Source organism: Fusarium falciforme, chromosome 12 (genome assembly GCF_026873545.1).
Source record: "Fusarium falciforme chromosome 12, complete sequence".
Classification (NCBI taxonomy): domain Eukaryota; kingdom Fungi; phylum Ascomycota; class Sordariomycetes; order Hypocreales; family Nectriaceae; genus Fusarium; species Fusarium falciforme.
This window is the reverse complement of record NC_070555.1, coordinates 364,462-390,223: the sequence shown is the minus strand read 5'-3', so window position 1 is coordinate 390,223 and position 25,762 is coordinate 364,462. Positions and strand designations below refer to the sequence as shown.

General features: G+C 50.3%; 11 protein-coding genes and 1 pseudogene across 12 annotated transcripts, besides 1 other annotated feature; 7 read left to right on the top strand and 5 right to left on the bottom strand.

The window, feature by feature from the left end:
* Nucleotides 1–850: 850 nt before the first annotated feature.
* Nucleotides 851–1,565, bottom strand: NCS54_01387000 (Hypothetical protein; the record flags this gene model as incomplete). The annotated part of the gene is made up of 2 exons (XM_053159039.1): nt 851–1,359; nt 1,412–1,565. 2 exons carry the CDS (start codon nt 1,563–1,565, stop codon nt 851–853), a joined length of 663 nt encoding a protein of 220 aa, XP_053015014.1.
* A 1,450-nt stretch (nt 1,566–3,015) lies between these two features.
* On the top strand, nt 3,016–4,361 carry NCS54_01386900 (Hypothetical protein; the record flags this gene model as incomplete). The annotated part of the gene is made up of 7 exons (XM_053159038.1): nt 3,016–3,195; nt 3,256–3,278; nt 3,331–3,405; nt 3,452–3,537; nt 3,587–3,788; nt 3,859–4,099; nt 4,155–4,361. The coding sequence occupies exons 1-7, from the start codon at nt 3,022–3,024 to the stop codon at nt 4,359–4,361; spliced, it is 1,008 nt and encodes a 335-aa protein (XP_053015013.1). The 5' UTR covers nt 3,016–3,021.
* A 946-nt stretch (nt 4,362–5,307) lies between these two features.
* NCS54_01386800 (Hypothetical protein) lies at nt 5,308–6,597 on the top strand (the record flags this gene model as incomplete). Its single annotated transcript, XM_053159037.1, has 1 exon — nt 5,308–6,597. The coding sequence occupies one exon, from the start codon at nt 5,308–5,310 to the stop codon at nt 6,595–6,597; it is 1,290 nt and encodes a 429-aa protein (XP_053015012.1).
* Nucleotides 6,598–7,229: 632 nt separating this feature from the next.
* NCS54_01386700 (Apple domain-containing protein) lies at nt 7,230–8,109 on the top strand (the record flags this gene model as incomplete). The annotated part of the gene is made up of 2 exons (XM_053159036.1): nt 7,230–7,593; nt 7,649–8,109. The coding sequence occupies 2 exons, from the start codon at nt 7,230–7,232 to the stop codon at nt 8,107–8,109; spliced, it is 825 nt and encodes a 274-aa protein (XP_053015011.1).
* Nucleotides 8,110–8,550: 441 nt separating this feature from the next.
* NCS54_01386600 (Dihydroorotate dehydrogenase) lies at nt 8,551–9,558 on the top strand (the record flags this gene model as incomplete). The annotated part of the gene is made up of 1 exon (XM_053159035.1): nt 8,551–9,558. Exon 1 carries the CDS (start codon nt 8,566–8,568, stop codon nt 9,556–9,558), a length of 993 nt encoding a protein of 330 aa, XP_053015010.1. The 5' UTR covers nt 8,551–8,565.
* A 3,919-nt stretch (nt 9,559–13,477) lies between these two features.
* NCS54_01386500 (MFS domain-containing protein) lies at nt 13,478–14,601 on the top strand (the record flags this gene model as incomplete). The annotated part of the gene is made up of 3 exons (XM_053159034.1): nt 13,478–13,995; nt 14,049–14,180; nt 14,250–14,601. The coding sequence occupies 3 exons, from the start codon at nt 13,478–13,480 to the stop codon at nt 14,599–14,601; spliced, it is 1,002 nt and encodes a 333-aa protein (XP_053015009.1).
* A 204-nt stretch (nt 14,602–14,805) lies between these two features.
* Nucleotides 14,806–15,636, bottom strand: NCS54_01386400 (TRNA(His) guanylyltransferase; the record flags this gene model as incomplete). Its single annotated transcript, XM_053159033.1, has 1 exon — nt 14,806–15,636. The coding sequence occupies one exon, from the start codon at nt 15,634–15,636 to the stop codon at nt 14,806–14,808; it is 831 nt and encodes a 276-aa protein (XP_053015008.1).
* Nucleotides 15,637–16,175: 539 nt separating this feature from the next.
* Nucleotides 16,176–17,313, bottom strand: NCS54_01386300 (Hypothetical protein; the record flags this gene model as incomplete). Its single annotated transcript, XM_053159032.1, has 2 exons — nt 16,176–17,222; nt 17,275–17,313. 2 exons carry the CDS (start codon nt 17,311–17,313, stop codon nt 16,176–16,178), a joined length of 1,086 nt encoding a protein of 361 aa, XP_053015007.1.
* Nucleotides 17,314–19,199: 1,886 nt separating this feature from the next.
* NCS54_01386200 (Hypothetical protein) lies at nt 19,200–20,922 on the top strand (the record flags this gene model as incomplete). The annotated part of the gene is made up of 3 exons (XM_053159031.1): nt 19,200–19,384; nt 19,435–19,521; nt 19,590–20,922. The coding sequence occupies 3 exons, from the start codon at nt 19,200–19,202 to the stop codon at nt 20,920–20,922; spliced, it is 1,605 nt and encodes a 534-aa protein (XP_053015006.1).
* Nucleotides 20,923–21,146: 224 nt separating this feature from the next.
* NCS54_01386100 lies at nt 21,147–22,039 on the bottom strand (annotated as a pseudogene). Its single transcript has 2 exons — nt 21,931–22,039; nt 21,147–21,883 (listed from the first exon to the last, which is right to left on the bottom strand).
* Nucleotides 21,147–22,039: a sequence feature.
* A 1,293-nt stretch (nt 22,040–23,332) lies between these two features.
* NCS54_01386000 (Hypothetical protein) lies at nt 23,333–24,493 on the top strand (the record flags this gene model as incomplete). Its single annotated transcript, XM_053159030.1, has 1 exon — nt 23,333–24,493. The coding sequence occupies one exon, from the start codon at nt 23,333–23,335 to the stop codon at nt 24,491–24,493; it is 1,161 nt and encodes a 386-aa protein (XP_053015005.1).
* Nucleotides 24,494–24,703: 210 nt separating this feature from the next.
* On the bottom strand, nt 24,704–25,663 carry NCS54_01385900 (NmrA domain-containing protein; the record flags this gene model as incomplete). Its single annotated transcript, XM_053159029.1, has 1 exon — nt 24,704–25,663. The coding sequence occupies one exon, from the start codon at nt 25,661–25,663 to the stop codon at nt 24,704–24,706; it is 960 nt and encodes a 319-aa protein (XP_053015004.1).
* Between the last annotated feature and the right edge of the window lie 99 nt (nt 25,664–25,762).

Genomic DNA, 25,762 nt, shown 5'->3' with positions numbered 1-25,762 from the left:
GTATCTAGCCTAATTGGATCTACCCAAGGCTACACCAATTCTATTAAGAAGAGGCCACTCACAATCCATTGAATGCCTCAACGCATCTGGACTAGGTTACGGCAAGAGTATCTAGCTATATAACGCGTCTGTCTTCGCCCGCCTCAATAAGTCGCAGTTGATCTCAACTCTTAACTAAGTAATTTTATTATAGACGCGTCAATCACCATGACTTCTTCTACACTCCAGGTCATAATTGATGAGACCCTATCCAGGCAGTGCTGTGGCGATAACCTCGTCATTGCGCGCAAGGTCAGTGACGTCATGAATACCGTCTGTACTGGTTTCAGCTTCCAGCCCGTGGGGATTTTCAGCCACTCTTTCCCAACGCTCAGTTTACGTGAACTGAAAGGTACAAGACTACCTTGTTGCACCTCTTATCAACGGCCAATTCGTACGTGACGTGTCGGCTTCCAAGTCTGGCTTAGAAGGTCGTCCACTAACAAGTTGATATATATTGAGCGTGCCACCGAGGATGTCCACATAGACGTTGGGGATCGGTGGTCGACCATCTGTGTTGATCAATCGAGCCGGAGTGGACAGGTGGCGATTCTTCAGCCGCAAGGAGTGAGTATCACAGCTTCAAGGACTTGATCAGAACAATGTTGATTGTTTGTAGTATTATTTGATCTGGAAAGAACGAGCTGAAAACGAAAAGCTCTACCAACTGAACGAAGCAGACGGACAACAAATTATCTTTAATGCAGGGGAAGCTTCCAGGGGTATTCATTTCGGCTTCAAGAATCCCGGTACTCCTGAGGCGCCTTCTTGGTACTTTACATGAGGATCGAGGATCAATAGAAGGGCTTCTCTACTCGATCTTCTCGACCACGATGTCGTCAAAGTACCATTGCAAGGACCAACCCGTAGACTTGACCCTGATTCTCAACTTGGTATCACCAGTGACGTCCTCATTCTGAAGCTCCTCCTCAAACCGAGCCCAGCCATTGCCCAGGTCCTTGCCGTTGGAAGGCCTTGTCTCGAAGACTCTGCTACCGCTGTGCTTGAGGATGACCTCGATAGGTGACCAATCTGTGACGCCGTCCTTATCGATCCAGCTGCACCTGGCGGTAAAGGCAACCTTGTAGCCGCGTGTGCTCTTTTCGAGCTTCAAGACCTCCTTGTAGTCGATAAAGGCGTAGCCCTCTGCGGTAGGCTCGATGATCTTGAACACATGTGAGTCTCCGTAGGGAGTCTGCAGGTGTTCGATGTTGTAGGAGAAGGATTTGTCGGAATTGATGGTCCAGTGGTCGAGGCTGTTGTCTTCGAAGTCGATGTGGAGGGAGGTGCTGGGCTTTTTATCGTCATCGCGTTCCTCTGCTTGAAAGAAGTTAGAGAGACAAGATTGGTTGTTTTTCCTAATAATACTCACGCTGAGTGATGAAGGTGACAGTGGGATCTCCGGGTGCAACTGTTGTGGGAACGGGGACGCAAGAAGACACAGTAGTAGTAGTAGACACAGGCTTCGCTGTCACGGCGCCAATGGCCAATGACCCAAGGAGGAAAGAAAGCGCCGATGAAACCATGTTGAAATCGCCGAGTCTATACCGCTAAACACAGGGAGAAAAAAAAAGAGAACAAAGATTAGAGGATATGTGGGAAAAGGCGGGCATGTAAGGGAATGCATGCTGTGGGGTCAAAAGTAAGCTGCTGACAGAGAACTCACTTTTTAAAGATCACTGTCAGACTCGTGCCCCCAAAAACACCAAAGATCCATAGACTAGTCAAAAGAAGGCTGGTGTACCTGAAGCTATTCCTGTTCTAAGCGATCCCCCAGCCCCCATAAGCGGACACCCGCGCCTCACGGCTGACGCCGAGGATGACGGTTTGATCCTTCAAGCTACTTTTTAAGCATAGCCGAGGGAGGAACCTGGTCTATAGCTTATGCCCTGCAAGTTGGTCATGTTTGATTCGTCCTTGGATTGCGAAGAGTAAGCACAGAGCTCAGCCACGCGACTCGGCGCTTATGCTGTGGATCCAGGTAAGACGACAGGGTCTCAGCCGTTGACAAACACCCTAAAAAAAGGTGTTTTTTTTTTTAATTAAGCAATGAAAGTCCGAGATGATCTTGTCGGATTCCAAATCTTGAGGCAACTCAGGTTGCATATGCGCCATACTTCTGACGGTGGATGACTTGTTCTGGTCCTCAATCTGTCACTTGAAACACATTCAGGTCTTTGCGAGTTTCAGGACACCTTGTTAATGATGTACCGTTGGTTCCTCGGGCAGATTAGTGCTGATATTCGGTGGAGATTGAGTCTGGTGAAAGGTCATGATCTTATCAAACATCAAAAATTGATGACACACCAACCCGCCAAAACAGAACATGAAAAGCCACCAATGCTAACCAGTCACGATTTCAGAGTCTATCTTGCCAAGACCATATCGGGTATTGGATGAGGATGCTATTAACTAGGTAACGAAGTGAGAAGGATGTATCGAGATAACTAGGTAGTTGACGCATGCCAAGATCCCATACTTGGCCCTCCTACCCGGCACTTGTCAAGACTCGAAACTCTCCGCCAAAACTCCAACTCATCCTCAGCTAATTCCCCTGACATTGAATACTACTAGCATGTTCTAGAACATATGGACAATTTGTGGATGCACTGTAGAGTCTTTGCAATCATGATTGGGTTCCAAGGAGTGGCGTGATGTTATAGACGGCTCCGAAGAGTCTCGTGACCACTTTAGCCGAGATCTTGTTTGGGACATAAATATAACGACATTATGCATTTCAAGTCCAAACACGTGAATTATGCCATTAGGTTACAACTGCAGAAACAAAGAGCTTAAGCCGAGGCTGGCTATTTTGCCTCATTTACATCTCGTGGTGCCAAGACCTGGATCTGCGCCTCTGATGTAACTCAAACATCTCATGAGCCATTTTCCGCCTGCGGGGTTCGCGCCGGCAAACATGGTCGTACATCACACCAAGAAGCCCCATTTGTTCACCTCTTGTCCAACTGTCTAACCGTCGAAATGGAAGCGGGGGCTTTTGCTCATGCTGCTACTATTGAGCCAATCGAATCGCGAGACCGGGTCGACGAGGTGGACGAGTTTCCTACGTCTGATTACGATGCCGAGTCTGTCAGCTTTCAGGCTGCAAGCTTGAATTCGAGTATATATCAACACTTTTATGAGAATGGAAGGCGGGTGAGTATTTATTGCTAGTTGTGTGTATGTCCTTGACAGACTGACCTGATGCTGAGGCAGTATCACCACTATCGGCATGGGACGTGAGTTTCAGACCGATCTCGACTGCCGATGTGTAACCTGACGAGCTGCCAGGTATCCGATCCCGAATGACGATGCCGAGCAGAATCGAGATGATATGAAGCATGTAATGATGCTTGAACTTACCGAGTAAGTCCCTGCAGCGTGGGAGGAGCAGCTCGCTAACGCTGACTAGCGGCAAGCTATTCTTCGCCCCGGTCGGTAATAACCCACAGAAGGTCCTGGACTTGGGCACTGGGACTGGCTCTTGGGCTATTGAAGGTGACTCCCAAAAGGCCCTGTAGTTTCCGGACACATCTGATGGTTGTAGTGGCCGACATGTACCCCAGCGCTTCCGTCGTTGGTGTTGACCTCAGTCCTATACAGCCCTTGTGGGTGCCACCGAACCTGAAATTCGTTGTCGACGACATAGAAGATTCATGGATGCTTGGAGATGGCTATGACTTTGTGCACATGCGCTGTATCAGTCCGTGGTTGAAAGATCAACCAACAGTCCTTCAACAAGCGTATGAGTAAGTAGCCGCAGACCTTACTCTGGTTGACTATTCTAGTTGCTGAAAGTGTACTGAACGCAGCCTACAGACATCTTAATCCGGGAGGGTGGATAGAAATCCAGGAGCTCGATGCTCGTGCAAACTGCGATGATGGATCTCTTCCGCCTGACTCCTCCCTAGGCAAATTCTTTGACACGGCCGAGGCTGCTGTAAGAAGTTTCGGCATGAACTTCAGAGCTGGCGAGAGACTTGGGGAGCCCCTCCAAAAAGCTGGCTTCATCAACGTGGGATGCATAGTATTAAAGGTGCCCATTGGAGCGTGGGCAAAGGTAACTTTCCCTTCGTCCTGCAGTTACTCACGCTGCTAATCAAAGGCACAAATAGGATCAGAAGCTACGCCTAATAGGACTGTACTGTCGGACTGCCGTGGAGGACATGTTTGGAGCCATGGCTGCAAAACCTTTCCGCCGGATTATGGAGGCCAAGGACATCGAGGCATTCCTAGCGGCGGCAAGAAAGGATCTTTATGATACAGAGATTCATACATACGAGAAGTACTATTTTTGGATGGGACAGAAACCGCTGGTTTAATAGGGCACTTGGATACGATTTTTGTCTTTGTTGTCGCCGTCCCGTTGCCCGTATCCCCTCCATCTATTCTTGTTTATGGCACCCATTCACTGCTCAGCCTCTTGTCCCAACCATCACTAAATGGTGACAAGTAGCGACTCCTCACTTCTTGGGCATGCGCTTTGAGTACCTGCATGCGCCAAGCCTCATTGCCAGCGCCTGCTTCCCGGCTTCAAGGCCTCCAACCGCCGCCAGATCCGTTGAGAAACGGATATTAGGAGTCGCGTGGTACAAGGTCGAGCTTGGCGACTGCGATGCTACCCAACGAAAGGATCCTTTGAGAAGAATATCGGCGCGCCTCTTTCATTATGCTGCTGCCTGATTGGGACGGACCCATCCCTTGTCGTTCCCGGCGAGTGTCGCGTGTTCCCGTTACCGAATCGATGGCTTGTATTTCTGTCATTTATAAGTGCCCAAGCCAGTGTCATTTAGAGCACGGGAGAAGTCAAAGGCAACTCATTATATCCCTTCTAATGAGGACCAAAAACTTCTCCCGGTGTGACTCTCTGCCCTCGTGTTCACCGCCCTCCGCAACTCAACGGAGATTGCCAGGACGGGTTTCAGCCCTCACAAGTAGCGTCCAAGGCTGAAAACACCAACCAACCAGAAGCTTCAGTGCGACTCGGCATTCGAGTGAGGCGCCGCCACGATATTTAAGCATGGGCCAATGCTAACGGCTTTCTGCCTCAAATGGAGACGTGGTGGCTTCTTGTGAGGGTACACTAGAAGACCCAGGAAATTTAAGCTTGATTTTTTTAGGCGGTCGAGTAAAAATAGTTGAAGCCTAGAATCCTTGGCGAGAGAAGCTGAGTTGTTAAAATACTTCCCCTTTGCTCGTCCTTTCCTTGATTTCACGCCCATGGGAGCTTCAACTTGATACTGCCATTCACTTTTGATCAAACTCGCCATGGTCAACTCCCTCCGGCTCCTCGCCATCGTTGCGACCGCCCTCACGGGTCTCGCCCCTACCACCGCAAGCCCGGCCCCCGAACCGGCCGGCCCGACTCTGCTCCCCGGCTTCGAGGTCGACTGGAGCAAATGGTGGACCCGCCAGTTGTTCAGCTGCCCAGTCTGGAAAGGACCTCTTCCTCAGAGTGCACAGGATCTTGTAGGAAGTACCTGCAACAATGCCTGGACTCGGACCATCACAGGAGGTTCCATCACTGCTCGTCTGTACCAGGTTCCTGGGCATTGGCAGAAGGAACCTCGCTACAGCGAGATCGTCAACGGTGTCGCTGCTGCCATCAAGAAAGGCGTTGGTATCTTTGGATCGATGGCTGGTCCTCTCAAGATTCACATTGGCTTTGTCTCGGGCGTCCTCGGCGATATCGTTCAAGTCGACGACAACAACTTTGGTACCAAGGATCCTTGCTACATGATCATCGACTTTCCTCCCGGTACTAGCAAGTACCCTCTTCTGGCTATTCAGAAGGATGTCATCAAGGGCATGTACCAGTGCGTGGAGCAGTTCCATCGTCCGACTGTTACTGCTTGGACAGACGGAAATGAATGGTGGCGTCAGGGCATTGCTCGCTACTTTGATGGGCTTGCCTACCCTACCACCAACGCTATCATGAACCGCGGCCTCTACCCTGAAGAGTATCAATTCGGAATCCCTCTCTACCAGAATGACGAGGCTGCTGCCCTCTTCTTCCACTTTGCCGATAGATTAGGCGGATGGTCTCCAACTGATGTCAACAACTGGATGAAGGGGCATCCTAACAAGGCAACCTACGAACTTGAGCGGAAGTCGCTGTCGATAGACACAAAGATTACATCTACTCTATGGCATCGCTTCGTCCTTGCCTGCAGGGACCAGACCATCAAGTACCCCAACGGCCAGAAGATTCCCCTCAAACTCGGAGGACCACCCACAACTACCCATCCCCTTGTCAACGTTGCCAAAGTTGGCGGCACTTACTCCAAGTCGGTCACAGGCAGTGCCTGGAAAGGCGCCATCAACATCTTCTCCATCAAGGCCGGCCAAAAGATGCGTGTCACGTTTGAAGCCGACCCAGGCATCGAATGGAGTATCCGCAAGGTTGGAACAACTGCTTGGAACACTGGTATCAGGACTCGAACTGTTAATATTGCGGCTGCTGCTGGTGCCACTACCAAGTTTGAGCTTGCTGTTAGTTCGACGAGGGATGATGGTGGGTCGGGGTTGAGCGAGGTCAAGATGACTCGCACTGCTTGAGTTTCCTGTGCAAGGCTTTTGTTTGTGTGAGGAGTGCTGCGACTAGGAATTGGCTATGACTTGGGGGCACCTTAGTTAGAGTTTTCTTCATTTTGTGACGATATTCTTTGATGAAATGCAACAGTTCTCTGATTTATGCTTGGCGGCCCCTCGACATATGTGACTCTGCTTGCGCGACAGCTTCCATGTTTGACATATAGTCGAGTATTGAACTCAGCTTCTGTGGCGCTTGATAGTGTCAGAAAAGAGGCCGCATTCGGACTTGGCCGACTGTGCATGCATTCGCAGGTCGGCGACCTTTCAACCCCTGCAAGTAAGCGGATTCAACGCCCTCGGCCTTTGTCGTGTGGCTGGGCTCGACACTGTCACACAATCCCGTTACTGGCTAATTATGGACCAGATGAAGCATTAATATGCCTTGCTCAATCTCAGCCAGTACTCCGCTTACTCGGAGCCCGATGGGCTGTGAGGCGCAGTTACACACTCGATGGCCGTAATTGCATTTCAACAACAAGCCGATGAAGGAGCTGGGAGTTGTATATATTTACTGCAAACTCATGAGACCTGTACTGTTCAATACAATTAAACAAGAAACATCCTTCTCAATAATATCTGCGCAGAGAAACTCAGCCATGCGATCATCTCAATACCTCACAGCCCTCGCTGGCCTCCTCCTCTCTGGAGCTAGCGCAGCCGTCCTCCCTCGTGACTCTGAGCCCTACTGCTCCATCATTAACGCCCGCCCAAGCAAGTTGGCTTGCTCAAAGCAAGGCTACATCAACGACGACTCTGGAAAGATTGGCGATCCTCAAAACATCCCTCGAGTAACCCAATGTGCCGATCTTTGCGCCAAGACTCCTTCGTGCACCTTCTTCAACTTTCGTCCCGAATCTGGCTTTTGCCAGCTCTTTTCTGGAAACTTTGCTTCTGTCGGCCACCGTGACGAGGCTAGCGGTAGCTACTTTTCTCAGCTTGAATGTTATCAGTGTACCAACGGTGAGTGCATGCTCCTCACACACTCTTGAGCCCCATTCTAATGACTTATCGCCAGCCGACACCCTCTTCAACTTGGACTTTGAGGACCGGAATGTCGAAAAGTGGGGTCTAGATATGGAAAAGGAGGGGGACTTCTACCTCGACATCCAACAGCCAGACTCTTGGGCCCTTCGCGTCCTGGAAGTCGCCGATCAAGGCGTAGTCAAGGTCAAGTACTTGCCCACATTCCACCTCGAGCCTGGCTCCTCCTATCGGATCACCTTCCTAGCCAAGTCCAACAAGAAGGACATTGAGCCTTTCGACTTGATCCGCACCGTCATCTACCGCGGCGATCAGACCATCTATGAGGCTTTCCCTGAGTATCCGGCCCAGTACATTGGGGGATGGCATCAGTTCTACACCAGGTTCACTGTGCGTGAGGGCCAGGGCGGTGAGGCTTCATTCATGTTCAAGATTTATTCGAGTGGTTCTGAGCTCGATTGGTACTTTGATGGTCTTGCCTTGCAGAAGGTTTAAGTTGTTGGTGTTGTCTTGGAGACTGCTTAAGCCAGTTTTACCATCGGCGTTTGTCTAGAGGATTCGGATGCTGCATAAAATGGACAAGCATTATTTTTGTCAATCTGACTTCATTAAGACTTCTTCACTTTTTGTCTCGAGTCGTCATATGCCATCCCCTAACTCTCAATGAACCATCTTTGCCCATTTCTAGTTCGGCCAGGCTCCTCATTCTCGACTTTGCTCTTCAGCGTTCATTGGAACCCTTCAAACTCTAAAAACACATTAACCTTAGTTGTAGGTATGTTCGTTGTACGGCCGGAGATCAGCGCACCTGGTGGTGCCGAGGTTATCGCCATTCCAGTCCCACCACCAAGATTACATAACCGCCCAACCTTATCAACGACCTTTATCTTCGACTGCAATGCAACACGGTGAACCCCTCACCCTCAACAACCATCCACCAACACCGCAACTATGCCTGTTCGTCTGGCTATCGACCCTCCGTTGCTAAACTCAGCGACTCCATGGGCTACAGACCTTGATGATCTCATTGCCCTAGCCGCTTGCCCATCAACAGGTGCTGTCACGACAAGGACGTCTCTTATCAAGGGTTTCAACCACCAGGATGCCAGCCATCGATATCTTTTCTTTGACCCTGCTACGGCAAAGCCAAACGAGGGAACTTCCTCGAACCAAGTTCCCCCCGCGGGCCACACAGAGAATGCAACAGCCAGTCTAAACAGTCTTGGTTACAGCCCAATCCCTTTGGAAGGATACATCAAGTTTCTCAAGGAAATTGGCGACCGGCTTCCGACGATGAAGAAGACTTTCATTGTAAGCGTCACGGGCTCACCCGAAGATATTCTGGCTTCCTATGAGCTGCTTGCGTCCACTTCAAAAGTCCTGTCTTTTCCTCTGGCAATGGAAGTCAACCTGAGCTGCCCAAACATCCCTGGCGCCCCACCACCTGCGTATCACGGCGCAGCTCTTGAGAAATACCTTTCCATACTGCCCAAGAACCCTGCAATTCCAATTGGAATCAAAACACCACCTTACACGTACGAGGGCCAGTTCACCTCCTTGATTGAGACGCTCGTACCGGCAGCGTCCTCTATCAGCTTCATCACTGCGACAAACACTCTCGGATCTTGCCTCATCCTCGAACAAGATGGCGGGAACAACCTGACGCCCCAGCTGCCAAACCTTGGTGTCGGTGGTATGGCTGGTCCACCGTTACACGCTCTCGCTCTCGGAAACGTGTCAACCTTGCGGAGATTTGTTAACCAAACCGAAGAATTGAAACATGTTGCCATCATCGGAGTTGGTGGGGTTCGTGATGGTGATGGCTTTTGGAGGATGAGAGCGGTCGGTGCAAGCGCGGTGGCCGTAGGCACTGCTTTGGGCAAGCAGGGCGTCAAGGTTTTCGAGAGCATCGAAAGCGATATTGACCGGAACTGGAAGCTTTGATCAGTAATACACCAGTTTTGTAGAGACGAAAAGATCTGGCCTTGCTAATATTCCCCTGCCGACCAGTTACCTTCTTTCCTAACGTCATTACGGCAAAGACTGTGTACATCTAGATACCTTTCGAACATATTTTGGTCCTCCACCACGTCAAACATCTCGAATCGCCATATACCCCAGCATCAAGGGCCCCAAAGCTATCCAGGCCCCGGAAATGGCAAACGCACTCTGGATGTCTTCCTTGACAATCGACCAGACAATCCCAAATACCATGGCTGGCACAGCTACTAGGGCAACCATGATGAAGTAGATGGTCTTCCAGTGCCACCCCTCCTCGAAATGCAACCCCCAACCAAGTTCGGCCTGGTCCTGTGCTGCCCGCAACTGCCCACACGCCCGCTTCGGAATCTGATTCAAGTAGCTGCGCTGGGGGATCTCGAAATCATGGGGCTTTTTAAAGTAGTGCAGGAGTTCTCGTGGGCCAAGGGCGGGAAAGTAGCCCAGCTCGACCTTGGGTGCTGGTGCGCAGCGATACTCGTTTGACTCTACTCTCTCAACAGGAGGGAGACAGATGCACTGAGACGAGCAAGCTACGCTGTGGTCATGGACTCCCGCGAAGTAGTTGGCATCTACTTTGAACTATAGGAATGTCAGTAAGCTGGTGTTGATCAATAGATCGTATTCGATAAGGCATACTCTAGTCAATGACACACTCTTCACACTCCGCAGGGTGAACCAGGAAGTGAACTTCCTATGTTTGTGGTAACAAACTCTCAGGAACGCAAAGAGGTCTTTGTCTCCGTTAACACTACAGAGATGATCCTGGTGTAGTCTGGTGAGAGATTCTCCCTTGTCAATACAGAGGAGAAGGTGCAGGATCTCCTGGCCTGGCTGCGAGCCGTCACGTTGTGGAACCTGTGACTTAAGAGTTGGTAGAGGAGTATTGGTCAGTTGATTACGCTTCTCCCTTAGTAGTGTTGTGAGCTGTTTCGCCCAAGTGAGGACAGTTTCTAGTAAACTGTGGACTGATTGGGGGTTGAATTCGCTTTTTTGCTGACCGGAGCTGCGTGTTCTATGCTCTTCCGATAGGCGAGCTCTCAAAGCATCCAAAGAGCCCGGCTTGGTTTCGGTAAAATCCTCAAACAGATCATCGCCACAGCTCTTAAGTTCATGTCAGCATAGCAATAGGCTCCAACAACAGGGTTCAACCATACGCATTTCCATCTGACCCGAGTCTTGCCTGAGGGCACAGGCGGTTCAAAAGTGGGAGCAAGTTTGTGGAAGATGATATCGACTAGCTCCGGCAGTGTGGATGAGGACCCTATAACCTTCGTTAGTAGGAATCTAGGCAGCCTCGTAGGCCTTGAGCGTACTTATCACTGTCCCGTATGGAGGATGTTTCGCGTGGTCTTGCAAGTTATTGCCATCCACTGAGCAGGATTCCTGTTCAGATTTATGGTTTTGATCCCCAGCGGCTTGGTCAAGTTCAACGACATGAACCGGAAAGACATCCAACGGGAAGTTATCAGCGTATGAGACAACAGAGGGGGGGATAGTCCGTAAGTGACCCTCGCCGCGGTGTGAAGCTGCCAAAGCCTTCATGAGTACGTTCAAGAATTGGAAATCGTTGTGCTCTGCCGCTAAAATTAAGGCAGTGTTCTCATTAAAGTCCTGCCCCTCCAACTTCCATTTTATTACCTGCATCAGGTAGGAGAGCTTCCCAGGCAGGCCATCATCAGTTTCTTCGGGTGGGCAATCGTCGACTTCAACTGGGAAATCTGTAAACAATGCTTTAACTTGATCAGGCCTAAACTGAGAGCGGCATCTCTTCAACGCTCTGGACAAGTTGCCATGCTCAGCCTGGAAGAGTTTTGTGTTTAAGATCGGTCTGCGATGTTGGCTGCCGACTTGCCAAGAAGGGTGGCCAGGGGGGGGTTGCAAAAAGACCAGGAATGGCTCCAAGTCAACACTGCACCAAATAGGTGGGGACAATCCCCGAATTTTTAACAACCCCAAGGGATAGTTCGCGGTGTTGTGCTGGCTCTCGTCTGTTCCCCCTGCTGATAGGAATTGGAGCACAGGTAGCCGAACGGATAACGTTTTAAGATGGGTGGGCGGTGTTGCAGTATCATCGAGCCAAGGTGTCTCTGATAATCTCCTTGTTGGCAGCTTCCTCAACCATATGGCGACATCGTTGTTTTCCTCATCGCCCTCCAATAGTTGGGGGGTTAACGGTTCAGTATGAGATGCACTATCATTAGTGTTAGCAAATAAGCACTTCTGCCCAACCTTCACGTGAGCCGAGATGCATAGGGGTATGCCAACATACTGTTGGCAAATTGGCAGTAGCGATGACCGCTGGAAACGTATGTAACAAAGGCGGTCCAAGTTCTCCAGTACGGCCAGAGCCCTCTCCCGGATATGCTGAATGCGTTTCTTTACGAGGATAGATCCTCGTATATCGGGTTTCAAAAGTTCTGTACGGCTCCTCAGAAGATAGCCCAAGTCTTGAGCAATCGTAATGACTTGTGAATCAATAGCCTCCGTTAGAGATTGCTCCATGGCTGTTTCTAAGGAGCCTTCCTGGAAGATGAGCTCCATGGCATTGCGAATTCTGTTCACCTATCCCCGTGTTAGAATCGCATCCTGGGTTGGGATATCTAAAAGCGAGCTGGTAAAACGGCCTCACCTCCTCTTTTAGTTTGCCGCATGGCTCTTGGATCCGGCGAAAAGCTCGCAAGGTATTGATTGCACCGAGAGCCTGTACACCTGCCCTCACACTGGCAGGAGAGAACTTCACGGCACCCACTGGTTCCATCCTAGACATGTCGAATTCACTTGAAACGGTGGGTGATTCTTGGGTTCACTATGTGGTGATGAAAAGACGTCAGGGACTTGATCTTGAAAAAGTCTTCACCTGAGAGGGGTGGCTTGTTTATCTGCTGTGCGATCTGCCTTGCCAGAGCCTCGGGGGCTATGCTTCCACACAACGAGGCGTCCTCGTACGAGTTTGCCTTGCCGCGGATGAGTGGCAAATCACAATAAATTCCAATGCACAGTTCGTATTAGAGACCACGTAATGGCATTGGGATGCAAGGGAAGACGAAACAATAAATCCAGGTCGCTTGGCCTAGAGTAGGAGGGTCCCAAAGGAACCACCTTGAGCCAAACTACTTGTGCCTGGATGTCTAACACACAACGCAACCAGAGTGTTCCATACGTAAATCAGTAGTCATTGTTTCTGTGGGACCGCCTGCATTCGCTGCGCGACTCATTCCATCTGCTGTGGAGTCGAGAAGAAGTCTTCCATTGGAAAGGCAAACTGAGAGGCTAGAGCAATATTCCACGTCATGTAGTCGCTGATAGAGCGGTTCCTCTACTTTACCCCGATGATTTCATTCGTCGCCATGTCAGAATTGATAAACTTCTCTGGCATACTCGCATTAACAGTCTCCTAGTCACATGGCTCTATGTGCCTTCAACTTTGGCTTTGATGTCGGCAACTTTGCAGGCGTCCAGGCCATGCAGCGTGAGTCAAGTCCCTTTCGTTTTGATACTCTATCTAACATCTCCAGCTTTCGCCAAGAGATTCTGAAAATACAACGACGACAAAGATCTTTACGCGTTGCCGAGCTACCTTTCATCTATCATGACCTCGACTCCCTTTTTTGGCAAACTCATCGGGGCCATAACCTGCGGTTCAGTCTCTGAGCGCTGGGGACGAAAGATGGCCATCTTCATCCTTGCCTCCATCCCGCTCGTGGGCGTTTCTCTACAAATAGCAGCTTGTTTAGCGGCTCGGTTCACGGTTGGCAGAGTCGCCAACTTTGCTATAGCGGGATTCTGCATCGTTGTTGCCCCTATTTGCTAGGCAGAGTGCTCCCCTAAAGAGCTTCGCGGGTTGATGAACTCGACTATCCAGATGGTCATCATCTTTGGGCAGACGGTTGCTTCACTCGTCAACTTGGGAACTAAGGGCATTCCACGTGATGTATATTGGCGCATCCGTGTTGGCCTTCAGTTTGTCGTGTCAGTCATTCTGCTCGCTCTCTTGCCATTCATCCCTGAATCGCCTCGCTGGCTTCTATCGAAAGACCGTCCCGACGAGGCATTAGAGTCCCTCCAACGTCTTCGAGGCAAATTGACAGAGAACAACATCAGAGTCGAGATGGCTGAGATCCAAGCAGACCAGGCTAATGCCAGCAAGGGTAATTGGAGCGAACTGTTTGACAGCCACAACAGGCTCCGAACAATTATTGCCATCCTCGCCATGTTTGGACAGCAGATTACTGGCCAGGCATTTGTCAATCATTACTCTGCTATTTTCTACCCGCAAAACGGATTTGCTAAACAGGCCTTCTCGTTTACTGCCTTGGCTAATGTCGCAGGTGTTATTGGCACTGCTGGCACTTGGTTTGTTGTTGACAGTTTTGGACGACGGTTGGTCAACTTATCCTGATGAAACTCTACAGCGTGCTCACTGAATATTTCAGGCCTATTCTGCTGACGGGAGGCTTCTTGATGGACGCATTCCTATACATTGTCGCCATTGTGTCCACCGTTCCTGATCCAACATATGCTGCCAGACAGATGATGGTGGCATCCATGTGTCTCTTCAGTGCCACGTACTGTATTTCATGGGGTCCTCTATAAGTTGTATCCCAGCCTTTAAGGGCAGGAGTCTAACCGTATAGATCTTACGTCGTGTTGGCAGAAGTCACCTCGGCCCGCGCGAAGGAAAAGACGAGCTTGATCCCCTGCAGCATCTCCATCCTCACAACTTTTGTCACCTCTTTCACTTTACCCTACCTGCCTAATAGCGACTATGCAGGTCTGGGTGGCAAGGTTGGGTTCATTTACGGCTCGATCTGCTTCGTCATGACGGTTGTTGCTTTCTTGTTTGTCCCCGAGATGAAGGATCGCACTCTGGAGGAGGTGGACAAGCTCTTTGAGATGAAGGTGCCGCTTCGGAAGGTTAAGCAGACTCGGATCGAGGTGCTTGACCCCGGATGTCAAGGATGCAGTGTTGCATGGAGGAGACGCTAAGGGTGTTAGTGTGCATCACAGTGAGGCCTGAGATTTATTGAGAAGCACGTAACAAGGCGGCAAGTTAAGGTAGCTAATATATGCAAATCTCATCTGACGGCAGCGGCCAAAATCATAACCAAATAATGTAGTTCTGTCAACCAGCCATCCCTGCCTCAGCATCTCATTTGGCAGCCAGTACGATACAGAAGCCTGCCCTTATCATCATGTCTTAGGCCAGTATTTGTCCCTTACCAGAGCCAAGTTCTCATCCGAGAACTCTGTTATTCCTCTATCCTCACACCTTGTCCTCGTCCGCACTACCTCGACTGTTTCACCGGTTTTCTGATCTACCGCTGCCATCTTGACAAGAGTCCTCTTCACCATGGACCCCTCTAGAGCCCATTTTGGTACAGATTGTTCATACGGAAAGCCCTTCTTCTTGACCATGTCGAGCATGTCGTCTTTGTTCTTTCCGTGTAGCTCCTCTGTTGTGAAAAGACTCCTTGCAAAGCCTGATACGCTGTTCCGGATGGCGTCGCCGCGGCATCGCCATATGACATTGCTCAGGCACTCTTCAACGTTTGGGACGTTAAATAGGCGACCATCGAAGTGAGGAAGTGTCTGGTTCTCAAAATGAGGAAAAGGGAGTGGGGAAAAGCCCTTGACGGGTGGTTCTGGTGTCTCGAACAGTGCGTCCATGAGGTGCGAGTAAAAATGGACAGAGCAACGTCCCGCAGCTAGCGAGGCAATCTTTGTGACACGGCCATTGAACTGGCTACCGACGCCATCTGGGAACACAAGGGTGATCTCATCTGACTGCGTGTACGCCAAACTGGCTGATGAATATGCGCCAAGTAGGTCAGCACACGTCTTGACCATGGCGGTGTGTAATCGCCCATCAAATGGTTTCGCAAATGACGCTGTGAACTTGGAAAACGAGTGACCGTCGAGTCGGAGGATGGCAGGCCTGAATGGATCGAGGTGGATCTCCGTTATTGCTTCGTACTCCTTCATGCGTGAAGCCAGCGATTTGGATGGGGGTTGGTTCTCCATTTTGACGGTTGCTCTTTTTGTTGAACAAAGGAGAAAGCAGGCTCCTAAATCTCAGCTTTATACACGACTCTTTTAATGGTGGTTGTCTGACTCACCCCGGGCTGAGCCCAATGTTAGTCACCGCCAAGTGGAGGCTGTTCAGCTGTTTCAGCCCACCTTGGTCCAGACCCCATCCCGCAGCCTGCCCAGAGGCGCCAAGAGATGGCTCCAAATGCTACTGGTCTTATTGGTATGTGTTGTTAAGCTTAATCTCTTAGCCGATTGGTATGTCAGGGGAACGTTGTCTTGGGGAAAGACATCCAAGTAAATCCCCAGGAGCTCACGAAGCTAAGATGTGACTGATCAAAAGCAAACATCGAAAGAGTTGTCATCATTCATGAACGCTATCGTGTATCATCTATAGTCTCTATCAAAGATCCGACTATGCAATTTTCCCAAACACCAAATGCAGGATGCCACCCAAGAAAATGTTCACACGCTTCACAGTGTCCGCCCAAAGAGATATGCCGCTTAAAAGATTCCGCCCAAAAATGCATAACTTACAAAGCCCTCATACGAAAGTCAGGCTCCCATTCTAACTCCTCAATACTATGAGATCGACCCACGTGGTTGATCAATGCATCGGCGCTCGCACAGAGAACGTCTCCGTCGCGGAACTTGGTGCAGAGAACGCAGGCAAAGTCCCCGTCTGGGGTATGGCACTTGATCACGAATCGTTGGTTGACGATGAACTCGAGATCTTCATCGACCTCTCGCTCGTATCCGTCGATCGTGATCCACCTTGTAGTTGGCTTTCGGATGGCCCAGATGTCGTCAGCTTCAACACCGAGTTTGATCCCACAGGCCGGACATTGACAGATGCCTCCAGGGGCAAAAGTCGAGGCCATGCGCATATTCTTATCGCACTGCAGATCAATGCTATATATGCAGTACAGAGGATCGGGCTCGGATCGGACGGGTTCGGATCGGGGGTGTTCGGACCGGGCGATGCTCGATGCGCGGCTGCGAGCGGGAGCAGGGAGTGCCTTTTGCGGAGGCAGCGGCTTCGGCGGCGGAGCCAGTGCTGGCCTTGGCTTCTCGGTAGCCATCAAGAGACGCTGTCGCTGCTCTCGAAGAGCTCCGAGGGATCCGTCTCGTGCGGCGTTGGAAGCAGCGATAAGGTGTTGCATGTCGACGCGGTCAAGTCGCCGGCCGTGGTATACGGCATCTTGCAGGACATTGATGACGGTTTGCTGCAGAGCAATAACCTGTGCCTGCAGCTTATTCTCGGTAACTACGTCTCCGATGGCGAATTTCCGACCCAGTCGTTCGTATCCGTCCTCGAATTCCCGGCTGATGAGGACACTCGACTTTTTGAGCGAAGCGCTGACCTCGTCCGTCTCCTTCTCCCTCTCAAGCGCCTGGTCCTTTTCCTTGGCCTTTTTCCCCGACTTTTCGACCTGCTCCTTGAGCTTCTTGATCTCTTGGTCTTGGGTCGTGTCACGATGGTTCTGCTTGCGGCGCTCCTTGACGCGGTCCCAGAGGCCAATGGACGAGGTGAATGTGCCGACGAGGGTGGAACACAGCACGGCTATGATGTAGGTTTTCTGGTGCAACCTTAGCAGGAGGTCAAAGGTAGATGCGAGCGTGCCGAGATACCTTGAGGTGCTTGTCCTCGATCATGTTGGCGTGGTTCATCGCGGCAGGGTGTCTGCTATCGACTTGTCGTCTGTAGGAGGAGTCGGATGTCTGGCGATACGATCGGCGTCAACTCTCGGGAGAGCAGCGGCATCGGGTATATAGAAGTCATGATGGGTACGGTATCGTACACGATGGCTGCACACCGCAAGTCGCTCGATCAGCGTCCTTGGTCGGCAACGCGAACTTTAGTGCATGGACTTACACCACCACCATGACGTCACGACAAACTTTCCCAGTTTTAAGACAGTGATCTACAAAATTGCGATGACGTGTCAGAACCTGGTCCCTCCTGATTGGTCGGGTATAAGTTGATCGTGTTTCCGGGGTGCCTCGGGATTCCACCGAGCTAGCGGCAAAGGCGTCAAGACGAAAAACGAGAGATTGGGGGTTACAGCACGGCCAATTGAAGGGGGAGGATTGTTTCATGGCGACTGGGTTGATGCTATCATGTATTCTCCGACGACGAGGGGGGTTATATGATCGTAGTTAATCACTTTACCCATGTTGTAACTACGTAGTTGTAACATGGGTTGGGCTCTAAAGATTGGACCCTGATCTACGTGCCAAATTACAAAGAACTTTGGGATTTTCACAATGGACGGGCTGAGCGTAGAGTGTTGAAGGGTTAAACTGGGAATTTGGTAGGAATCGCTCTGAATGCTCATGGAGTAATTACATTCTTTTATATCAAGTTGGAATCATTATTTGTGATAACATGGAAGAGCCAGCTGCGTCACTCAGCTCTCACCCTAGACTTGTATCACGCACTTGGAATATCCCAAGTCGCCAAGTCTTAATGGCAATGGCTTGCCAAGCCCTGCAAGAAACCTTACCCAAATGCTTATTTTCTCATGATTGGTTGGTCTTTACTGTCGAGTCTTAGACAAAGGCAGATCAGAAGTGACAAAGGGACATTGCAAGGGGGCCACGTGACTCGTCGTTATCAGCTCAAAAGGCCAAGCAGATGGGGAGATCGGCGACATGTCTCAGATGCTTTGCTGAGTAATCTTGGGCATCTGCATCCTTGATGTTGGGCACTCACTGATCTGTCGTAACAATATTGCACTCAGATGACTAGAGTGCAGAGGAGCCTGGAGGAGTCCAACACACCACCTCTTGATGACGATGGTGACGTCCAAACATCGAACGACTAGAAGATTCTGTAATAACCCAGAGACGAAAAAAAAAAATCCTGGGCCGATTCAACACGAGATGCTGCAAGTATAAACAGCTTCATGCAGACCGACAGGTAGTCACGTGACCACCTGCAACATGACATCGTGTCTCGCGATGGTGGCAACAAATGCATGAACAAACCAAGAGTTTTTATCATTTTTTTCATGCGTAGTAAGGGACTCATTCATGCAACAGAAGATGCATGGCCGTTGGTTTACATGGTCTTACAGTATTTTCGTTTTCCGTGCAGCCGGCAACGGCCCATCGTTTCTTTCAGCCGAAATGTCGGCGTTAAGCCACACTTGCTGTCGGAAGGAACTCAAAACATTAAGCTTATTCACCCCGAAAGCTGATAGCAGTTGATGGAAGGGAATGCTGCTATTTAATAAGATATATTTATTTAAATTTCCGAGTACATCTGCAAGCAATCACGCAGATGCGTACCAAGACTGAGATAATCTTGCGGGTGCTCGTAACTCGACAAGCGCATCAACGGTATCTGTTCAGAGAAAACGATATTCAGATGCTCATGGAAAGTTAGAATGATACTTAGCATTCTCATCCCATCAGCTCTGCTGCCTTTAAAAGCTACATGTAGCCTAAATGAATCTCTTTTCCCCCAAGTCATTCCTTTTGACGACTTGCAAACATCACTTCACCAACCACTTCTCTTCTGCTTCTCAAAGACTCAAAAGGCCAACCCTTTCATGATTGAGGGAGAGGTCTATTGTGCGCTATGCGGCACCCTCACTTATTTCAACCCACCCTTGGGTCGGCCGGGCGTGACCCACGGCAATCTGAATGCCTCCTATAGCTTCCTCGCCTCCCCAGTAAGAACCCTCTGGTGGTTGAGAGAGACAAGTATCCTTACTGAGAACCTCGGTGGCGTAGGGTTAGTAGCTCATTTCTAACCTTAGCAACACCTTGACTGACGTATTATAGAATTGCCCTAATGGAAGGCGCTCGTCATCTCGGCAATGGCCTCTACGCTTACGATATACGACATATGGGAACAATAAAGCAATATGCGTTAGTGCATAATCTCTATTCAAGTTGCTGTTTATTCTATGGGGTATTTGGCTGACATTTCAATCCAGGTATAACAATCAGACAGACTTTCCCGTCGCGTTTCCTGTCCATGCTGTATGCATGTATCTATTCCAAAAGATGCTTGAACCGCAAGAGTTGGACCTTGATTGTGTTTACAAGGCATTCAAGAAGTTTGCCAACTCAGCCCCCTCAAGATGCCTGACCTTGGACTATGGCGGCGCTGAGAGGTTCATGGGAAAATATTGGAAATTCGTTCCAGGCGAGGGACATTATCTGGTCACACCCTCCACGGACCAGGCCCTCAGAAGGTGGTATGCTGTACTGCAGAACCAACCTCCAGAAATGAATGGGAAAACTCGGCTTGTTAAACGTCTACCAAGTTCAAGGGATGACCCATTTGTCAAGTTGCCTCCCGAGCTCGTCTTGCTCACCACGGAGCATATGACCATGGCTGATTTCTGTCAGTGGAGGGGAGCATCGAGGAGGACTGCTCTTCTCGCTTTGGAGAACAAGAATTGGAGGGACAGGCTGATCCGGGATATGCCTTGGATGTTTGACCTGCCCTATCCCGAGATTTCTGAGTCGCCCATAGACTGGGAGAAGGTCTACAAGACACTTCACTTAGCTTCATTCAGCCGGGGTGAGCACATGAGTCCAGCCCTTATCAACAGGAAGCGGATATGGCAAGTATGTTCACCACTTGTCAAGGCTTTCTACGAGGAAAAGGCTATCCAGAATAAGGAAGAAGAGGAAATACCCGAAACTATGATCGACGCGGTAGTCGACACGGGGCCCAAGCCAAAATACAAGACTTGCCGAGACCTTCTTTTCCTTCGCAAGTTCGGCGACTTGGACTCTGTGCACCCCAAAATTGTGGTTGAATGGACCAGGAACCTCGAGTTCAAGGCCATCAAAGTTGGAAACTGTGGCTTTGTGTACAAGAAAAGCATGGGCCTCGACCTCGAAAACCAAGTGTTTTTTCCCGAAGACGGCTGGCTTGCGGGTATATCGATACGAATTTACCACGATCAGCCGGATGACGATGAGGAAGATGACATAATCCCGGCTCAAACAGTAATTACCGGGATATTCTTTCCCTTCAGCCTACCTCCTGTTGGTGGTCATGCCGACTTTGGAGACCCGGAATGCCACGCCACGCATCTTCTCGCACCCCGAACAGGGCATTTCATTGTTGGCCTCAAGGTGTACGACGACGAGCAAGACAGGGTCATGGGGATTGAACTCATCCAGCAGCCGCTGGCAAAGTTAAGGCGGCCGAGCCGGAGGGCTATGGTTGATATGGTTTCTGCGGAGGTATGGGATGCTGAGGATACAAAGGAGAAGTTATGGATTGGTGTTGACGAAGAATTTTTGGATTGATATTGACGAATGCTAGTGTTGTTTGTTTTGTATGAAGGATATGTCGAGGTAGGGAGGGGTCGATTGTGCGATGGATTTGGAAGCTTGGTGTTTGTCTGAGTTAGTTAGGTAGGTTAGTCACGTCGGTAGGGCCCTGGTGGTTTGTGTTAATAGTATTGTTATCTCTTAAGAGAGTAAAGAATGTCTTGTTATATCCAATTTTGCCACCCTCCATCCAATCCAACTCAGTGAAGGCTTGGATAAACCTGTTTGAACGACTTGGTCGCAGAGGCCCTTTTCCACCACTGCTTAGTCTTCGGTCCAACACTGAACTTAGGGTCTGACTTTCGAATCAACTCTTCCAACGGCCCAAAGCTGTGAATATCAGTAGGCTCTGTTCCAGCTCCCCACATGGCATGCGAGAGCCAGGGTATGACGTGAAAGTCGGCTTCTGTGAGAGAGTCTCCGGCAGCGAAGGGGAGCACGAGAATGTCCTCCAGCTTGTTCATGCCGGTTGCAAAGGTACGGTACTGATTGTGGGAGGTCTCGAAGAATTGCTGATGATCAGCACCGAGCTCTGTGGTGTAGAGCTTATTCAATGCTCCATTCTCTTCCCTCTTGAAGCTGTAGAAAGCATTGTCAGGTGCTGCCTTGTGTTCCTGCTCAAGCTTGGTCTGCCGGTTCTGGAGAAAGTCCTTCCACATGCTGGCTTTCTTAGCCTCCATCTCCTTAGTATCTCGGGCATCAAAGAGGATGACATTCGTGTCGGCGTCTGCAGAGTGAACGTGATCGATGATTTGCTGCGCCTTTTGTTGCACCTTGGGGTCTTTGGGTACGAGAGTGGCTTCGCCCAAACTGTCCACGTAACGGAGGATGTCCATGCTCTGCACGAGGGGCTTTTCGAGAGCAGAAGACACCAGAGATGGGACGGTGCCGTGGGGGTTGATCTTGAGATATTCTGGCGCAAAGTTCTCCGCGGCAGCTGAGAAATGTGAGTATCGATCCCAACTTGAAGGTGTTGAAGCGTACCCAAGTTTATTTCCTTGACTTCGTAGTCATCTGCAGAGAATCCTTTCTCTGTCAAGGCAAGATGGGCAACGCCCGCCCACTGCGAGCCGACAAACGAGTAGAGAGTGAGCTGGTGCGAGAGTCAGGTTTGTTTAATTCTACATGTTCTTTTGAGAAGGGAAAAACCTTTGGAGCCATTGCAATTGTTGCAAAGGGGTTGAATTGTGACGCAGGCTCTACGGGGCTGTGAAGTTTGCGTTTCCAGTAAACGTTCCGCTGCAACAAAGCATTTTATACACTTTGATTGCCAAGATGTCTATTTTCAACATCACACTGATTCCACACGCACACTGCAGCATCAAAAGATTGCCGCAGTCGCCCCGAGTCCACTCCAGTCCTTCGCGAGTACAGTGTAATACATGTGACAGTTGTAAACAATCACCTCATTCAATAAACACAGATTCCAAAGTCTCATTAAACTTCCATTGTGTTTGATCTGCAGCTCGCTTGTGTCCAAGCCATAAGCAGGACGCGGGTGAGATCTTAGTGCGCGTTGGCTTTGGAATCATTCAGGGTTCAGCCTTTGAGTTTAAATATTTTACGTAACTGAAACCGAAAATTGCTTGTGGCTTTGGAATTTGATGCCGGTCAACAATCTGGGGCAAGCAATTGAGGACAATGAGATGGAATCATCCCTTTATTTGGCTTGAATGGTACGAGGTTAATGGGAAAAAGAATTAATGAGGATGAAACTGCCGATTTTTGGGCATGGGAAGGAATCTTGAGATGTTCTGTGGAGGTTTTCTGAATAGCATCAACGTGGCGGGCTCCAAGCCGACGCCCAGGCTGTAACTTCGTCGCGAGGAGACTACCCTGCGAAATACCAGTCAATAATTGAAACGCAACATCGAAGAGACCCGAGAGACTGAATCCTCGTGTGCAGCGAACTTGACATTGATCGCTCGCTAGAACCATGCAATAAACACGACGACGTGGATCGCTTGAGGCTTGTCCAAGCTCAGCTGAACCCTGCAGCCGCTATCCCTGTCACCTTTGGAATCACTCCAGGGGCTTGAAACTCCAGCCGCAGGAAATACCTCCTAGATGAGGCACAGTCTGGGGTCCAGTAGGGCTGAGATCGCCCGGGAAATCGGCACAGAATAATAGTTCGACTTCACATCAAGGGGCTAAACCTGCTCAGCCTCTTGCCGCAAGCCGAGATGCCTTGTTGCGGAGGTGATGGCTTCAACGTAATTAGTTGATGCGTCGTAGTTCTTTGGGCTTGAAGGGGAGTTGTTGGATTGTATAAAGAGTAATGAAGAGCGCTCGGGACAGAACCATCAACAGCTTCACCATCACAACAACCACCACAACTCTTATTTCAACACATTCTTTCAACATCTCCACCACACTAACCATCGCAATGCGTGTCCTCAACCTCGCCTCTCTCACCCTCGCTGCCATCTCCGGCATCGAAGCCCGTGCCGGCATCGACATTCGTGTCCAAGGCGGTTCAGCCAAGAACGCAGCTGGCGCTGTCTTTGCCATGACCAACGAGCCCACCGGAAACCGAGTCATTGCTTTCTCTCGCAACGGCGATGGTTCTTTGACTCAGACCAAGGCGTACCTTACTGGTGGGCGGGGTCAGGGTGTTGACTTTGATACTCAGGGTGGTCTTCAGCTGGATGCCAAGAACAAGTATCTTTATGCTGTCAACCCGGCTGACGATCTGATCACTGTTTTTGCTGTTGATGGCTCGTCTCTCACCAAGGTCCAGACCATCTACGGAGGCGACCAGCCTCTTAGCATCACCCTGAGCAAGAGCGGATATGCCTACTCCCTCACTGGCTCCGTTGCCTCGACTGGCATCTTTGGCTTCAAGGTCGACGGCAAGACCGGAAAGCTCTCCCCTCTCACCAATGAGACTATCCCACTCAGTACCCCTATCGGTGTCCCTGGTGTCGTCGCTTTTGCCCCTGATGGCCGATCCCTGATAGTCACCAACAAGGTTGGCAGCACCATCGACGTCTTTTCGATCGATGAGAAGGGCCAAGCCAGCTCTGCCCCTGTCACTACCATGGCCTCCAGTGGACTTCGACCCTTTGGCGCTGTTTTCAACAACGAGAGCACCTTGTACGTCGTCGAGTCCGGTCTCCCCGCCTTCAAGAACAGCGCTCTGTCCACCTACCGCCTCAACGGTGGAGAGGTCCCCAGCTTGACCGCCGTCACCAAGGCCGAGCGAAGCGACCAGACCGATGCCTGCTGGGTTGTCGTCACTCCCGACAGCCGCTACGCCTACACTGCCAACTTTGTCTCCAACTCTATCTCTAGCTACGCCATCTTCAACAACGGAACCACCTCCCTGATCGAAGGTGAGGCCGCTCTCCCGGGTGATGGCTCCGAGCCTGTCGATCTTGCACTCAGCAGCGACGGCGTGTACCTTTACAACCTCCTCCGAGGCGCTGGCGCCGTTGTCGCTTACAAGATCAAGGAGGATGGTTCGCTGCAGCAGGTTGGTGAGATGTTTGGAAAGGGCATGGGTCTCATGCCTGGACTTGGTAATTCTGGCCTTGCTGCCTTTTAAAGGGCTGGCAAAATGACTCTTGAAGGATAGACTGGGCAGTAAACAGATGCCCATTTACCCGACTAGTATCTTTCTTTGCCTGTATTATAGTTATCGCACTTAGACCTTGCACTTGGTTGTGTCATGACACATCTTGTTGGTACACACATTAGAGGCTTCATATTTCATAACTATCTTAACTAGACTACTCATCTGTCCATCATATCTAAATTACTCTTCAGGCTTAGGGAAGAGGTCCTTATACTGAAGAAGGGTCTCCCGGAAAGGCACTGGCTTCCGACCCGTCAGCTTCTCAACATTATCGGTCGTCTTGGCCATGTGTCCTTCAGCAACCATCTCGCCACAGCACATCAAATCGCCAATGCACAGCTTCATGGGCAACTGGGAAAAGTCACCAAAGAAGTCGGTAGGCAGTCCATGATCCAGCCACCACTGCTTCAGCTCGTCATCTGGCATGTCCACGAGCTCTCCCTTATAACCAGTCTGGCTGCACATCCAGTCAAAGACTTCCTGGTTTGTGACAGCCTCAGGGCCAGTAATGTCATATACAGTGTTGGGCTCTCCCTTGCCGAGAAGTAGGCAAGCAAGAACGCGACCGCAATCCTCTCGGGCGACATAAGCGCCGGCTTGACCGTGGGTGTTTGTCAACCAGCGGTCACCGCAGAACTTGAATGAAGGGGCGAAAAGAGTGGGAATGTTGTCAGCGTAGAGGTAGTTGCGCTGTATGCTATAGTCCAGACCAGAGGCGTAGATGATCTTTTCGATAGCATGGTGGTCTCTAGGCAAGAAGGGAATATCCTCTTCGTTCTCGGCCTCAATTCCAGCTCCGATAAATGACGTGTAGCAGACTCGCTTCACGCCGCATGCCTTTGCTGCATCAACAACAGTCTGAGCCTGACGTCGTCGGCCTTCACCAAAGAGCCATGTGGAGATGAACGAGACTGCCTCTGCTCCCTCAAACACGGCCTTGAGGCTCTCAATATCATCATAGGTGGCAACAGCGAACTTGGCGCCCTTGTCTATCCAAGACTGACGCAACTCAGCAGGGACGGCATCTTCTTTGTATGTTGTGATAACTAGCTCGTCCTCGGGTTGAACGATCTCAACGGCGTGGCTGGCGGCAATCTTGCCCAGATTTCCATCTGCGCCAGTGAGGACGTACTTGGGCATGTTGATTGCTTCAAGGTTGATTTATATGGGTATTTGAGGAGAGAGAAGTGATGATGGGACTTTTAAGAAGACGATGTGATTTATATAAGAGAATATCGA